Source organism: Phacochoerus africanus, chromosome 3, assembly GCF_016906955.1.
Source record: "Phacochoerus africanus isolate WHEZ1 chromosome 3, ROS_Pafr_v1, whole genome shotgun sequence".
NCBI lineage: Eukaryota > Metazoa > Chordata > Mammalia > Artiodactyla > Suidae > Phacochoerus > Phacochoerus africanus.
The window spans coordinates 18,365,610-18,380,178 of NC_062546.1; the positions used below are offsets into that span (position 1 = coordinate 18,365,610).

Consider the following 14,569-nt stretch of genomic DNA (forward strand, 5'->3'; position numbering starts at 1 on the left):
GATTGGGAAGACCAAGCCTCAGTGGTTCTGGATGAGGTGAATTGACCCCAAAAGACTGACAGTGTATGTCTGGCAGGGAGTTAATATGGTAAGAAAGTAGAATCAAGGGAAATCAAATTCCAACCTCAGCAGACATCAGTTTCCAGGGTGGCCAAACTAACAGGGGGCAGTTAAGCAATTCAGTGGACAGAAGGATTATTATCAGGGGAGATTAGAGATCTTATTATACTAAGGAGAGATTTTATGAAAGAGATAAGGCATAGGACCCAGGCCTGGGAGAAATAGCTGGCAGGACTGAAGGAAGAGATTCAGGCTTCCCCACCTGCGAGGAAGGTTCAGCATCACTCCTGGATCGCGAGTGTTAAGTGATGGGGAAATGAGACAGTAGACAGAAGGCGATCACTGTTGCAGAACCCATAGCTGGAGGGCCCCTGCTGTCTGCTTCAAGTCCTCCCAGAATCCAGCCCAAGGGAAACAAACTAGTGGAGAAACCATGTCACAGGGATGCAGGCCCATGGACCAGAAGCAGAAGCATAGCTCTGATCTCCAGGGACCGGAGGCTCTCCTCACCTGCAGACAGGCACCAGAGACAATTCCAGGCCATCTACCTCCTGCACAGGAAGGTGTTCCCCATGTCCAGCTTGCCTGGCTTCTCATGGGTTCTGGGACTGGCCAGGATGGGCCAATACCATCCTGATAAGCCAGGAAGTATAGAGACAGGCAGGAGAAGACTGTCAGCCTGGAACTTTGTTCTCCATCAAGATGCACCCTTGAAATAGAAAGGAACCAAGGGTTACTGTGTTACTGGTTTGTGCGTTTTAATTTTTTTTTTGTCTTTTTGCCTTTTCTAGGGCCACTCCCGTGGCATATGGAGGTTCCCAGGCGAGGGGTCTAATTGGAGCTGTATCCACCAGCCTACACCAAAGCCACACCAACACGGGATTTGAGCCGCGTCTGTGACCTACACCACAGCTCACCGCAACGCCGGATCCTTAACCCACTGAGCAAGGCCAGGGATCAAACCTGCAACCTCATGGTTCCTAGTCAGATTCGTTAACCACTGCACCACGGCAGGAACTCCTATGTGTTTTAATTTTTAAGTCGACTGCCACAGCCATGCCAGGAAAACAGTGTGTTTCGGTACTTTCTGTGGTTTCCTGATCAGCTGAGTCCCGACTTAGTGCCCTCTGCCCTCTTCACGTCGACCTGGAGGAGGCATGGAGGGCAGAGGACAAAAATCCTATAGGTAATGGCCTGTTTTTCCTCCTTCTCTTTGAAGCAGATGGCAGCCGCGGGGAGCTGTCCCAGCCCACCCTGACCATCCAGACGCATCCCTACCGGGCCTGCGACCCTGTGGAAATGAGCTACCCTCGGGACCAGTTCCAGCCAGCCATCCGGGTGGCTGACCTGCTCCAACACATCACCCAGATGAAGAGAGGCCAGGGCTATGGGTTCAAGGAGGAATATGAGGTAAGAGACCAGCCTGTGGGAAACTCCCTGCTGGGTGCAGAGGCTTCATGGGTGCTATAGTCTTGCAACTCCAAGTGTGATCCCTGGGTCAGTAGCATCAGTGCCACCTGGGAACTTGTCTGAAGTGCACCATCTCAGTCCCCACCCAGGCTTACTGCACCAGTTTGGAGTCACACTTCCCTTCAACAGAAAGGTAGAATGGCTCAAGCCTCCACCCCACATGCTGTAGAAAAGCCATCAGATGGCCCCCACTGGTGATTTCTAGGAGTCCTTCTTGCTCCTGGTCACCTCTTGCCTCATTGTCATGCTTCTGTTATCTTCTCAACACCCACCCTCCATTGAGTCACTATCTCATCTGGTGACTGCCTCTTTCCTCTCTCTGTACCTGCCTGTCCCCCCTGCATCAGACCCCCTTCTCTTCCTTCCCAGCACATCTCTCCTGCCTAGGACTTGAGAAAGCCATCATTACTGAGGTTTAAGACATCACAGAAGGATTGCTGCTGAGTATAGGAAGCACCTGAGCAAAAGTCGTCCTGAGGTTCTGGTTACCTGCCACATCTCTATCCACTTCCTTCCCTAGTATTCTTTTTAGCAGCCTCAAATTTCCTTTTTTCCCCCCTCTTTTTTCTAGCAGCCAAGAAAAGCATCCCCCCCACCCCCTCCTTTATTTTGCAGAACAATTTAGCTTACTTTGCCTTAGTCCTTTTGTTTCAGACCTTGCCCATCAGGCCTCACCTTTTACAAACAAGAAGTGGAAGGAAAAAGGAGAAACTCATTAAGATGTTTTTCTGTCCAGGGCTCCTCACTCCCCAAGTTTGGTACCCGGTTATGCAGGTCAGGAATCCAGCTGCAGGCAGCTTTGAAAATAGGCATCTCTTGTTTTTTCCTTTCCTCTCTCTCTCTCTCTCTCTCTCTCTCCCTCTCCTCCTTGCTTCCCAAAATATCTTGTGAGCATTTACTGTGTGCTAGGCTCTGAGTTATTTGCACTAGTTCTTTTCTGTGTCTGTGTGTTTTTTTTTTTTAACATGCATTGCGTGCCCCAAATATGCTAGGTTCAGTTTCACTGCATGCAGTGAAAATGCCTTGACTCAGACACCACATATTTGGAATTTTTGATACTGCAGACTAAGTTTATCTCTCAGTCTGTATTCTGAGAAAGCGCTTACAAAGCAGGATTTCAGAAGCTGTGTGAGGTCATGAAATTGTGTTCAACTAGGGCGGGGGGTGCGGGTGTCCAGACAGCTGGATTCCACCACTGCAAACTCTGTGATCTGTCATGGTGCTACCTGAGTGTTAAAATTCTTTATTAGTTGAATGAAGAGTTTGGATAAGGTGATGACTAAGGGCCTGTCTGGTCTTAAAACTTTATGAGAATGTAAAACATGGTAGCAAGAGGCAGGTTGGACACATTTATGAGAACAAAACTGTTTATGTCAATGGATGTGAGTAATTACCAGCTCAGGGGAAGCAGCAGTTAATTTAAAATATGGCCTAAGTAAAATAGCATTTTTCATCTACTAAATCTATAAATTTTGGAAGGTTATTGGGATAAGAGTTGCAGGAGATGCTCTCATCACCTCGCAGCCCTGGGTCTTATTTTCTAGGAGGTTGGTTGCATGGTCACAACCCTTTAAAGTGTGGGGTGGGGTGGTGGGGGCATGTCTGTGTACTTACATTCAGTAGTACGGATCTGTCTGGTGAGTGAATATTAGGAGAGGATGTGTTGTTTGTAAAGTCATATTCAGCATCACGAAGGTTTAATAAGTCATTAGCCATCATGTTTTAATTTGTTTTAAAGTTTCGAATAGTATTAAGAGGTTTTCATGACTTATCAGAAAGGGAGCCAAGTAGTCAAAGCCTGAGAAACACTGTTCTAAGACCTTGCAATCTAAAATTTGAAAACAAAACAAAAATACAAATACATTAGATGACTTTGGCGCATTTCCTTCTAGAATGTTATCAAAAAAGCATCCATCACTGCATCCCTGCATGGTCATATTTTTTTTAACTTTTTCTGGGTGTCCTTTTGCATTTTATGAACTTCGTAGCAGGGAAATAAGCTGCTTTTATAATGAGAGTGTAAATAGTATATGTTATTCTATCATTTGGACCTCGACCAGAAGTATCCACTAAGTAGATCAGACTTGCCCTCAATTAGTTCAAATTATATTAATCAGGTAGCTTAAAAATGCCTAGCTTCTAGTTAACAGCATTTCCTGATTAACTGGATGTTAATTGGAAAATGTTACTTAATGGGAGTTTTTCCACAATGTCTTTCCTTAGACTGGAGCTGGATACTGCTTTGATCACCAAGGCTCCAAGCACAGAATCACAAATCTACATGAAGATTCTTTCCTATTGTAGATCTGAGACTCCTGGGTCTTCCATCCTACTCTCAAGCCCACATGCTCTGTGCTATTTGTTGCCTGTCACTCCCTTGCCCCACTCAATTTTTTTTTTATACAAATAAGTGGGTTTGACAAGTTGACATATAAGGGATCTCTCAGCTATAGCAAGCTGTGTCTTATAAAAATCGATTTAGTTTTATAATCATTTAAAAATTTATGGAATATTTACTATTCCCAGGGACTGTTCTGGATATCTAGGATATGACAGAGAACAGGCAAAGATCCATGCCCTCATGAAGCTTGTGTGCTAGCAGAGGAAACCCTTCTTCAATAATAAGTGTGTTCTAGGGGAGGGGAATTACACTCCATCTCTTGATGGAGAGAGGCACAGCTGCAAGATTGTCTAAAAGATAGTGTAGAACAAGAGATGTTGGAAAATATAATGTGTGGATCAGAGTTCCCATTGTGGCTCAGCGGGTTGAGAACCAGACTAGTATTCACAAGGACGTGGGTTTGATCCCTGGCCTCACTCGGTGGGTTAAGGACCCAGCATGGCCATGAGCTGTGGTGCAGGTCACAGATGTGGCTCAGATCCCGCCTTGTTGTGGCTGTGGCATAGGCCGACAGCTGTAACTCCAATGAGACCCCTAGCCTGGGAACTTCCATGTGCCGCAGATACCAATGTTAAAAGAAAAAAAAAAATCTGCGGATCATGCAATCTTCCATAAGTACATACTACAGGAAAAGCATGGAATGGAGATGATACATTCCACGAACATGAAGGAAGCAGGTTCCAATATTAAACAGGGTGAAAGGGCAGCCTTTAATTGGAAGATGAGATCTGAGCAGAGGTGTGGTGGAAAATATCTGGGGGAAGAGAGTCCAGATCAAGGGATTAATGTATCTGGCATGTGCAAAGGTGATGTGAGTTGAGTGAACAAGGAGGAAAAGTAACAGAAGGTGTTAATTGGAGAGGTAAAGGGGGCCTGGCCATATAGTACCTTGTAAACCACTGTAAGGATTTTGGCCTTTACTCTAAATGAGATGGAAAGCCACCACAGTGTTTTGAAAAGACAAGTGGTGGTTTCCTGACATTATTTTGAAAGACTGATTCTAGCTACTTTGTGGAGAATAGATGGAGGGAGGGAAGGGTAAAAACAGGGAAACCAGTTGAGAAGCCACTGCACTAACCAAGCAGGACAGTGATGACAGTGGCAGTGGGTTGGCGAGAAGTGGCTGGATTCCGAATGCATTTTAAAGATAGAGCCAACAGGGTTTTCTAACCCATTAGACATGGCATGTGAGAGAAAGAGAGGAATCCAAGGTAACTCCCAGGCTATTCCTCAAGCCACCAGCAGGATGGAGTTGCCAGCAGTGGAGATGGGAAAGCTGCAGACAGAGCAGACTGGGAGACAGTGAAAGAATGGGAAGTTCACTTTTGAACTAAGATGTACAGTTAGTGGTGATCCAAAGTAGATAGTTGGATATATGAGCCTAGAATTTGGGAAAGAAGCCTGGACTGGGGAGGACACTTGGGGAGTCGTTGACATAGAGATGATACTAAAGCCACAAGACTGTTCAAAGTCACTGAGCAAGTGAGCCCAGACAGAGGCGAAGACCAAGGGAGTTTCAACTGTAAGATATTGAGCATTTTCCATAGACCAGGCATTGAACTGGGCACTAGGAACTAAGGAGATGAGATAAACTCCTGTCCTTCTGGGGGCCTTATTCTTAAATATGGATATGCAAACTGACCATTTAAACGCAAAATGAGCAACATGTCACAATAGAGGTATCCATAGAGTGCTATGGGAACCCCTAGAGGTGGCGTGCATTAAGTTTAGCCCGAGGATGCATGCCAGTGGCTTTCTGGAAGACATAAAGCTGAAACCACAGCTTGAGAAATAGGAAGGAGCATAGAGAGAGATGAGGCTGAACTGTTCGTAGGGGCAGCATGGGGTGGGGGCAAGGGGATTTTGTCAGACTGAGGAGTTTGGATTTCATTCCAGGAGCAATGAGGAGCAGGCTTTTTTAGGCTGGATTTGCATTTTAGATGCAACTGTTTTGCATAAATCAGAGCAGGGAGACCAGAGGCAGGTAGGCGGCTGGGACAGTAATTCAGGGAAAATATGGAATTGCCTGAACCAGGAGACTGGGCCCAGTGCCCAGACAAGCCCACACACCTTCGTTCATGCAGAACCATAAAATCAGCTTGTTCTCTTTAGCATATAAACTTGAATCCATCTCTCTCTCTCTCTCTCTCTCTCTCTCTCTCTCTATATATATATATATATATATATTTCCTTTAAGTTCAGTGACTTGAATTATCCTGAATTGAAAGTCAAAATGCCTATATTAAATTTCTATCTCTTTCATTAAGTACCTGGGTGACCTTGGGCCAGTTATTCCCCCTCTCTGGGCCTCTACTTTCATCTTTATGCAATGAGAGTGAGGGCATTGGTCAGAGTGATCTAAAAAGTGCTTACGTTCATGCTATATTGGGCGTTTCAGTAGGAACCAATTGTTCAGTCCAGCTGGATCTTCCTCCCACCTTTAGTTCCACTGGACCCCACTCTCTGGGGCTACCACTGCCATAGTTGTGTCTCAAGTCCCAGCAACTATGATTGACCAGAGACCTTGGGTTCCTAAGAACTCAAGGAGGCTGAGGTTAGTTTACTGCATTGATCTGAGTGTTAGAGGTTTTCAATCTTCACTGCATATTAGAATTACCCAGGCCCAGGGAAGTTTTAAAAACACCAGTGCCCAGGACTTTCCATTGTGGCTCAGGGGAAACAAATCTGACTAGTATCCACAAGGACACAGGTTTGATCCCTGACCTTGTTCAGTGGAGTAAGGATCTGGTGTTGCCGTGAGCTGTGGTGTAAGTCACAGACACGGCTCAGATCTGGCATTGTTTTGGCTGTGGTGTAGGCTGGTAGCTGCAGCTAGGATTCAGCCCCTAGCCTGGGAACCTCCATATGCCACAGGCACGACCCTAAAAGACAAAAAGAAAAAAAAAAAGAAATGTCAGGCCATCCTTCAGACTGGTTAAGTCAGAAGTAGGAAGTGAGATCCAGGGATCAGTAATTTCTAAGCTCACCAGGTGACTATCATGTTTCATGGTTGAGAGATGCTGTTCTAAGGAGACCCATAGAGTCCTCAGTATGTGCTCTGCTTATGCCAACAGATGCATCACCCCACCTGCTATACTTGCCACTGGTCACATCTGATGCCCATGGAGACATGTGGTGACCCCTCAAATCTACCTTCCTATTGGAAGATGTTAAAGTCAAGGGGCTTTTGCATGTGATCTTCCCTCCTTTCCCTCCTATCTCTCCCAGCCCCAATTCTCCCACTTTCCCCAGTTACAAACAAAAACCCTAAGCAGGTCATCCAATGCTAATAGATGTTGGCTGGAGAGTGGGGTTGTCCATGAGCCCTATAATCCCACCCGCCATCATGGGCAGATGAGTATCAAGTTTGGGGAGGATCAGGGGCATCAGGATGAGGTGACTTTGTGATGGAGAGAAGGAAAGGAAGCATGTTAATCCCAATCCAATCCAGACAGCCTGTCCTCATAATGAATAGAACAAGCCCAGTAGGGAAACCAGAAGGTATCTGGTTATTACAGCTCCATTAAGACTATTTAAGGCAACAAGGAACAGCTGTGAGGAATATGATGCAGCCTAATAAGAGCAAACATTTGTTCATTTTCCAACTCTAGGCAGACACACCATGTGCATGGCTTGTGTGGGGTGAGGCCAGTGTTGCTATCTTTCTCTTAGTCATCTGTGGGTGATGATGAGCAGGCAGCCTCCTGAAGGGGTGTAATCATGGATATGGATGCTTCAAATCACCCCAGGTTCCCTCTTCTCTGCCCAGAGCCACCTGAGCAGAGACAGAGTGGACCTTCTGCTTCTCCCACAATTTTTTTCTCGCTCTGGTTGGTAACAGTCGCAGAACATCCCAGTGCAGGTGACCTCTGAGAGATTCTGGTCTAGCTTCTCAGTTTGCAAGTGATTCTTGGATAGGAGCATGGGGAATTAGTGGCAGATGCCAAAATCATGAAAGGGAAAACCATGGTTGTTCTTCAACTCTGGAAACTCATAATTATAAAAATAAAAAGACTTGACTCCACATGCTCATTTAATTCCACTTTCCGTGGTTTAAAACAAGGAGAAACTGCACCATTTCCAGAGGTGCCCCAAAGACATCAGGAACCCATGTGGTTTCAGATCTGGAAATTTTCTAACCAGAAAGAGCTTGTGTATAAGACCCTTAATTGAGTCTTTTCTTTTGAGCTTATTTTTACATTTTGGTTTCTTTTTATAACCTTGGAAACAATATTTTCTGTTTAATACGGGAATCCCAACAAAGTGAGCAGTTTTCAGGTGGTACCAGAGAAAACTTCTTGACTAAGAGCCAAGACCTGGTTCTCAAAATGTCCCTGACATGTTGGGTGGAATTGGATAAGACTTTTCCATCTTAGGGTCCCCTTTTTATCTTCTGTGAAATGTTGACTACATAGAATGGGCTCCTGAAGCCTGATAATATATGCTTGTACTTCATTTGGCCAGAAACACTTATTGAGTACCTACTGAGTAATTTACATTGTTGTGTAGGGTACTGGAGATAGTTAGATAAATAAAAGGAATAAAGACCCTACTTTAAAGGAAGCTTATGGACTTACCACACCATGTAATTACATAAGAGAACTCTAACATGCATCATAAACCCATGAGAAAGGGCGGTCCAGAGTAAATGCAGGTTTTGTGGTTTATTTTTGATCTTTGTCAATTATTACTGCCAAGATCAATCATAAGCTTCATAAAAGATGAGACACTGAGTTGAAGAAGAGTAGAAGGCTGGGTAGAGAAAAAACATGTGTGACAGAGGTAACCACTTGTTTAGGGGCTGATAAACATAGAAGAAATTAAATGTCATGAGCCAGCTCTTAGAAGGGAAAAAAAAAGATGCCTGTCTATGAAAAGAGACCTAAAAAATGAAACAAGTTGGAGATCTAAATAGGAATTTTGCACAGTTTTCCTAAACAGAATTAACAAGGTAATATCATGGTCTTTGACAGTCCACCCCTTAACTCTAGACAACTTCAAGTTTAAGGGAGAGCTATTGACCCAGAGACAGCCACCAGAAGCTCATGCGTGCAGATGGAGAAAATGTGTGGATGGTACCAAAAGTCTGTAGCTTAGAATGGGATACATGGATCCTCCAGATCATAGACTCAAAGCTGGGAGGCGCAGAGGTACCATAGTATGAGCTTTCCCTTTATACTGTAGGCTTTTTGGAGGTAGGACCAGGGTATTATTCACTCATCTCTCTTCTCTGAAGCATCTGAAAAATAGTACATTAATGCCAAATTGTAACTTAATTGATTTGCAGAGGGCTGGAGAAAAACTTTATGATTAAGAATAGTTCTGTCCAGAAATTTAAAAGGCAGTATTTCTTAAAGAAAGACACCAATACAGAAAGACTCTCACATCTGTGCACTGTCTCTATAGGGACATAGAGTGTCTTAGGGATGAGTCTTCCCCAGGAATTGGCTGTTTCCATTTACCTTCCTGCCTGAAACAGTGGTTCTTAAACTATGTTGTGTATCACAATCAACTGGGGAGTTAATAAAGAATGTTGAGGAGTTCCTGTTATGGCTCAGCAGGTTAAGCACCCAACATAGCGTCCATGAGGATGCAGATTCAATCCCTGGCCTTGCTCAGTGGGTTAAGGATTCGGTGTTGCCATGAGCTGCAAAGTTGGTCAAAGATGGGGCTCAGATCCAGTGTTGCTGTGGCTATGGTGTAGGCCTGCAGCTGCAGCTCCAATTTGACCCCTAGTCTGGGCACTTCCATATGCTAAAGGTGCTCCTATAAAAAGAAGAAGAAAAGAAGAATACTGAGACAGAGGCTCATAGGCCCAGGACAGGGCCCAGACCTCTGAATTCTACCAAATTCCCTAAGAAATCTAGATTCCTACCAAAGTTTGAGAACATCTGGCCTAAAATGTGTCACTTAAAAGAGATCTTGTCACTTCGAATGGGGGCTTTTAAAGGCTGCTTTTTGACTCTACATGCAACACACTCTCAACTATTCTGCTTGCTCCCAGCTCCTGTCACAGACAAATACCCTAATCTTGCTGCCATCTGATTTTCGACTCAGCTTCCCCAGGAGAACTCATAAATTACTGTCCATTTAGTGACACGGCACACAATAATATTTGCTCTCTTGATGCCACTCTGAGTAGACGTCATTAGTCATCCTCTCCTGCCTTCTCTGTCCACATTTATAATCCCTAAGGCATGTGCTTTTCAGCAGAGAAGGAGGCATTTGTTGAAAGCATGGCCTCTGCCATGGCCCCTGCTAACTCATATAGGACCTTAAAGTGAAATAGTAAAAGGTACACCTGTCTCAAGATATTCAACTTTATCACCTTTCAGAAGATGTTTATAATATATACAGAAATCTATCATGTCCACAGGATGCATGGCACTTCCTTAGATGTGGTGCTTTTGTGTTGTCTATAACCTGTACAGCCATCCATGGAAGTCCTTGCCATCCACCAAGCTAGCCATGGTCTTCATTAAACATGGGTATTTAATGAACTCAGGGACCACAGTTGAGGCGAGACCTTAAGTTTCCAACCACTCCTGACACTCTTTCTCACTCCTGAGTACTGTGCCTTACCTCTGCCTAGGATGAGCAGCTTGTCCCAGTTTTCCCAGGATGGTCCTAACTTTAATCAAAGTGCTACATCACGGAACCCCTTTGGTCCAAGGCAAACCAGGGAGGATGTTGCAGGGAGCTCCCCATCTTTGGTTTTGTGACAAGAAACTGGATGTTTCCAATCAATGTAAGGCATTGAATTCTGGGAATGAACCAAGGGGGTTGGACAGTGTACCCTTGGGATGGAAGAGGCTAGGTGACAGGCATTGTGTTAGGTGCCCATAGGCGTTACCTTGGGTAATCACTAATCATCACAAAACTCCATGACATGTATTATTTTTTTTCCCATGTTTTAATTTACATGCTGCAAAATGTATTTTGGAAGGGGCAGGGTGTTCAGTTTGATGAGTTTTAACAAATGCGTAGAATCATCTCAACACTGAAACAATCAGGATGCATAAGTGTTTCAACAGCAAAAGAATCCCCTGTGCTGCCCCCAGTAGTTGGATCCTCCCCACCCCTAACTGAAGGATGTATTATGGACTTAATTTTCAGAAAAGTTAATTGAGATTTGGAGTGGTGAAATGATTTACAGTAAAAATATCCAAACACTCAAGCCTGTCTTCCTTTTGCAAAGCCCTGCCTTTTCCTTGCCTCATACACATGCTTCATGGGCAAGAAATATTTCTTGACAAGATAAATGGATGAATGACCCAGGTGGAAATTGCTCCTCCCTGAAGACTCTCCAGGGTCTTCCCTCTGTACTGGGAGAGTGGTGGATGAACTCATGGGAGCATCCCAGCAGGCTGACCTGATCATGGAGGAAGCAGGCCCTCAGCTGTGCCCTAGAGCATCAGCCAGGAATTGCCTGGTCAGCACTCCCTGGGCCTGGTTTTGCTGCACCCCAGGGCATATCAGATCCAATTATCTCCAGGGATACAGTCAAGCCAAGAGGATTGAGGAGGGCATCATAGCTATCAGAATCTGCTGAGGTCAGTGGATGAACAGGGAAAAGAAATGGAGCAGGACACTCCTAGCCTTGCATGGAAGGGGAACTGCTCTTGGAAGCTCTGTGCTTTGATGTTTCACCTTGGTTGGGGGGCATCACTCACAGAGGCTTAGGTGCAAAGAAGAGTGTATGAAGAAGAATGACCCTTGGCTGGAGGGCCGGCAGAGTCCTGGTCAAGAGGACCCAGACCTCAGTCTCCCATTATGTTGAGTGTCCCTGGGGAGTAACTAGTTCTCACGGAATCATCACTGAGCAAATGCTCACTGAGTTCATACTCAGCCAAGCGCTCTGTTTGTCACAGGCAGAGAGAGAAACAAAATCTTGGTCCCTGTTGACTGAAGACTGACACACAGGTGGTGTTCTCAATTCATGTGTAATCTTAGGGACGCAAAGCTATTTTTCTTTATTTTAATTTTTTAACATCACCAATATACTATTATTATACCTACCCAAATGCACTATAAACCCTTAATTTGGAGTTCCCATTGTGGCACAGTGGAAATGAATCCTACCAGTATCCATGAGGATGCCAGTTCGATCCCTGGCTGTCAAGCAGGATAAAGGGAGGTTTCAAGAGACAAGTGTTCTCAGCCCCTTGTCATGATACTGGTGCTAGCTCAGCCTTCTTGTTATGAAAAATGTCCAGAGCATTCCCACTGACTCAGAATATAACTCAGTCTTGGCCGTGGTCCATAAGACCTCGACTGAGCTCCACACCCTCCCCGTCCGCATTCTGTGTCACCCAACAGCTCTTCTTATTCTCTCGACTCTGGAGCACCTCCCTTCAATTTCTAGAACATACCAGGCTCCTTCCATCTCAGGGCCTCTGTCGTCACTGTCAGCCTGGAACATTCTTCCCCTAGCTCTCACCTTGGCCAGCTTCTGCTCCTCATTCATTTCTCAGTTCAAACGTGTCAACAAGAGGGTGGTGGGAAAATACCTGGTGTTGAACAAGCTGGATTGGGGAACCATGGTGAATCTCAGGAAGAGGATGTCAGAAAGGACTCCCAGGACGTTGGGCTGTGTTTGGTGTTTTGGGGCTTTGTACTGGACTGGATACCAATAGGAAGTGGTCAGATTGGGTCTCTTAATAAATTGAAACTATGAGAAAGAGATGCAAGCTAGAAGCTAGAGCCAAATTTAGCAAAGGAGAAGCAGTCGCTCATATGAGCCAGGATATGGGCTGTTTTTTGGCTTGAACAATATTCCTATTTATGTTTGGACATCACTAGAGTGGTCATGTTTTTGCCTTGCTCCATCATGGTCTCAGAGTGGCCTTGTCTGACATTGGCATTCTGTGAATTTGTTTATGGTCAATAGGAAAACACCAAAGTCCAGTTGTGGGTGCCAGTTCTGCTCCCAAAAGACAGGGCTGCTTTTTTCACCTTCTCAAATGTCACTTTTTCAAAGAGTCCTGCCTTTGAAATCCACCCCATCTAAACTAGTCCCTTGTCCTGAGTCATGGTCTATCCCAGAAATTTGTTTACTGCCTTTATAGCACCCATTATAAACAGTAATTATCTTGTTTATTGTTTGCACCTGCCTACAGCTAGAGCATCAAGTTCATGAGATTTTGTCTGCCATGTTCATTGCTATTGTTTCTAGGACCTAGCCCTATCCTCGCACTCAGATGGTCACTGGGAAAGGAAGGAAGGGAAAAAGTAAGGAAGAAGGGAAGATGGGCTCCCTTAATATATGTCCTTGGGCAAGTCGTTTCCTGTTTCTAGAACTCACTTTGCTGAAAAACAAGGCACTAACATTCTCCAAGCATCCTTTTGAATCTGCCTTTCGAGGATTCTGTGAACACCGCAGCCTAGACCTCCAGAAATGCAGACATCCCCAAATGCCCCTTTCAGGGCAAAAATTTTCAAAAATGACTTCCTTAGGAAAGTAACACAGTGGAAGAATAGGAAACGTCTCCACACTCAGAGAAGAATGTAAAAACAGAGCTCGACACTTTAAGGAGAAGAGAACAAGAAAAGGAAAGTGGAGATTGATAATGGATGAATATAATGAGATGGCAATTTTGGTTTCAGAAGAATGTGATTAGCTCCTAATGACTGCCACCATTCCCTGGTCAATCTACTGTAACTCGCCGCTAATGTAAAAATAATGCCTCTTGGCTGGCTCACTTTGACGATGGAGAGGAGTCTCCCTCTCAGACTTTTACCCCGTCATATTTTTTTTTTCCTTCATAAGATTATCCCCTCTTCAATTACAGCTCCCTAAAAAGGGGAAATGGATGTGTGATCAAAGTCTGCAAATTAGGGGGTCATTACCGTGCACTCCCAGGCAGCTGGTGAGGTCTAGCCTTTGTCAACATCATCACAGCCCCCAGGCCCACACATTTCCCTTTATCCCCATCAGGGGGAGACAGAGGCTCCCAGGGCTGTTCCAGGAGCCTGCAGGGTCTCCCACAGAGAAGTGCCCTTCCTTGCAACTCATCACAACTGATTAGGATTTTCAAAGGATTCTACACTCTGGATTTATCCTGAAGAGCATGACCTGGATATTGAAAAAACTCCCAGGTGGTGCCACCTAAGGATGACAGGGACATCTCAGTGCAGAGGATACATGCTCACTCGGTAGGTCCCATGGATCAGGGCAAAGGCAAAGTACATGGAGGCAGAGTAAATAAAAACTGCCCAGTGGATCTGTCCAAAAGCAAGGCAGGAAGCTTTATGGTACAGTGAGCTCTCCACCACTGAGGGCATCCAAGTCTGATGGTATCCAAGTAACAGTTGCTAGGGATCATCTTATCAGATGCCTAGAAGGCTATTGTGGAAGGGAGCACAAATTATTTTCAAGGTCACTTACGTCTCTGAGATAGCAGGATCTTTGATTTCTGTACACACAGAAGCCACCTCACCCACTATTTTTTCATCTATCCATCCCTTCATTCAGAAAGGGTGATTCAAGCACATATGAAATATAAAGCCAGAATGGGGTTCAGGAGATACAGGCAGAGATAAGATGCTACCCTTTACCTGGAATAGCCCATCACCAGATTGGAAGACAAGACCTTCAGATAATCAGATGTAAAGTAGTCCATGTCATAACAGAAGTGA

At 44.9% G+C, this 14,569-nt stretch overlaps 1 protein-coding gene across 1 annotated transcript in view; it reads left to right on the forward strand.

The window, feature by feature from the left end:
- LOC125122575 (receptor-type tyrosine-protein phosphatase T) overlaps positions 1–14,569 on the forward strand; it is a 126,431-nt gene that overhangs the window by 32,995 nt on the left and 78,867 nt on the right. The window contains exon 2 of the mRNA XM_047771068.1: positions 1,280–1,470. Coding sequence (XP_047627024.1) covers positions 1,280–1,470 — 191 coding nt within the window. The remainder of the gene's footprint in view (positions 1–1,279; positions 1,471–14,569) is intronic.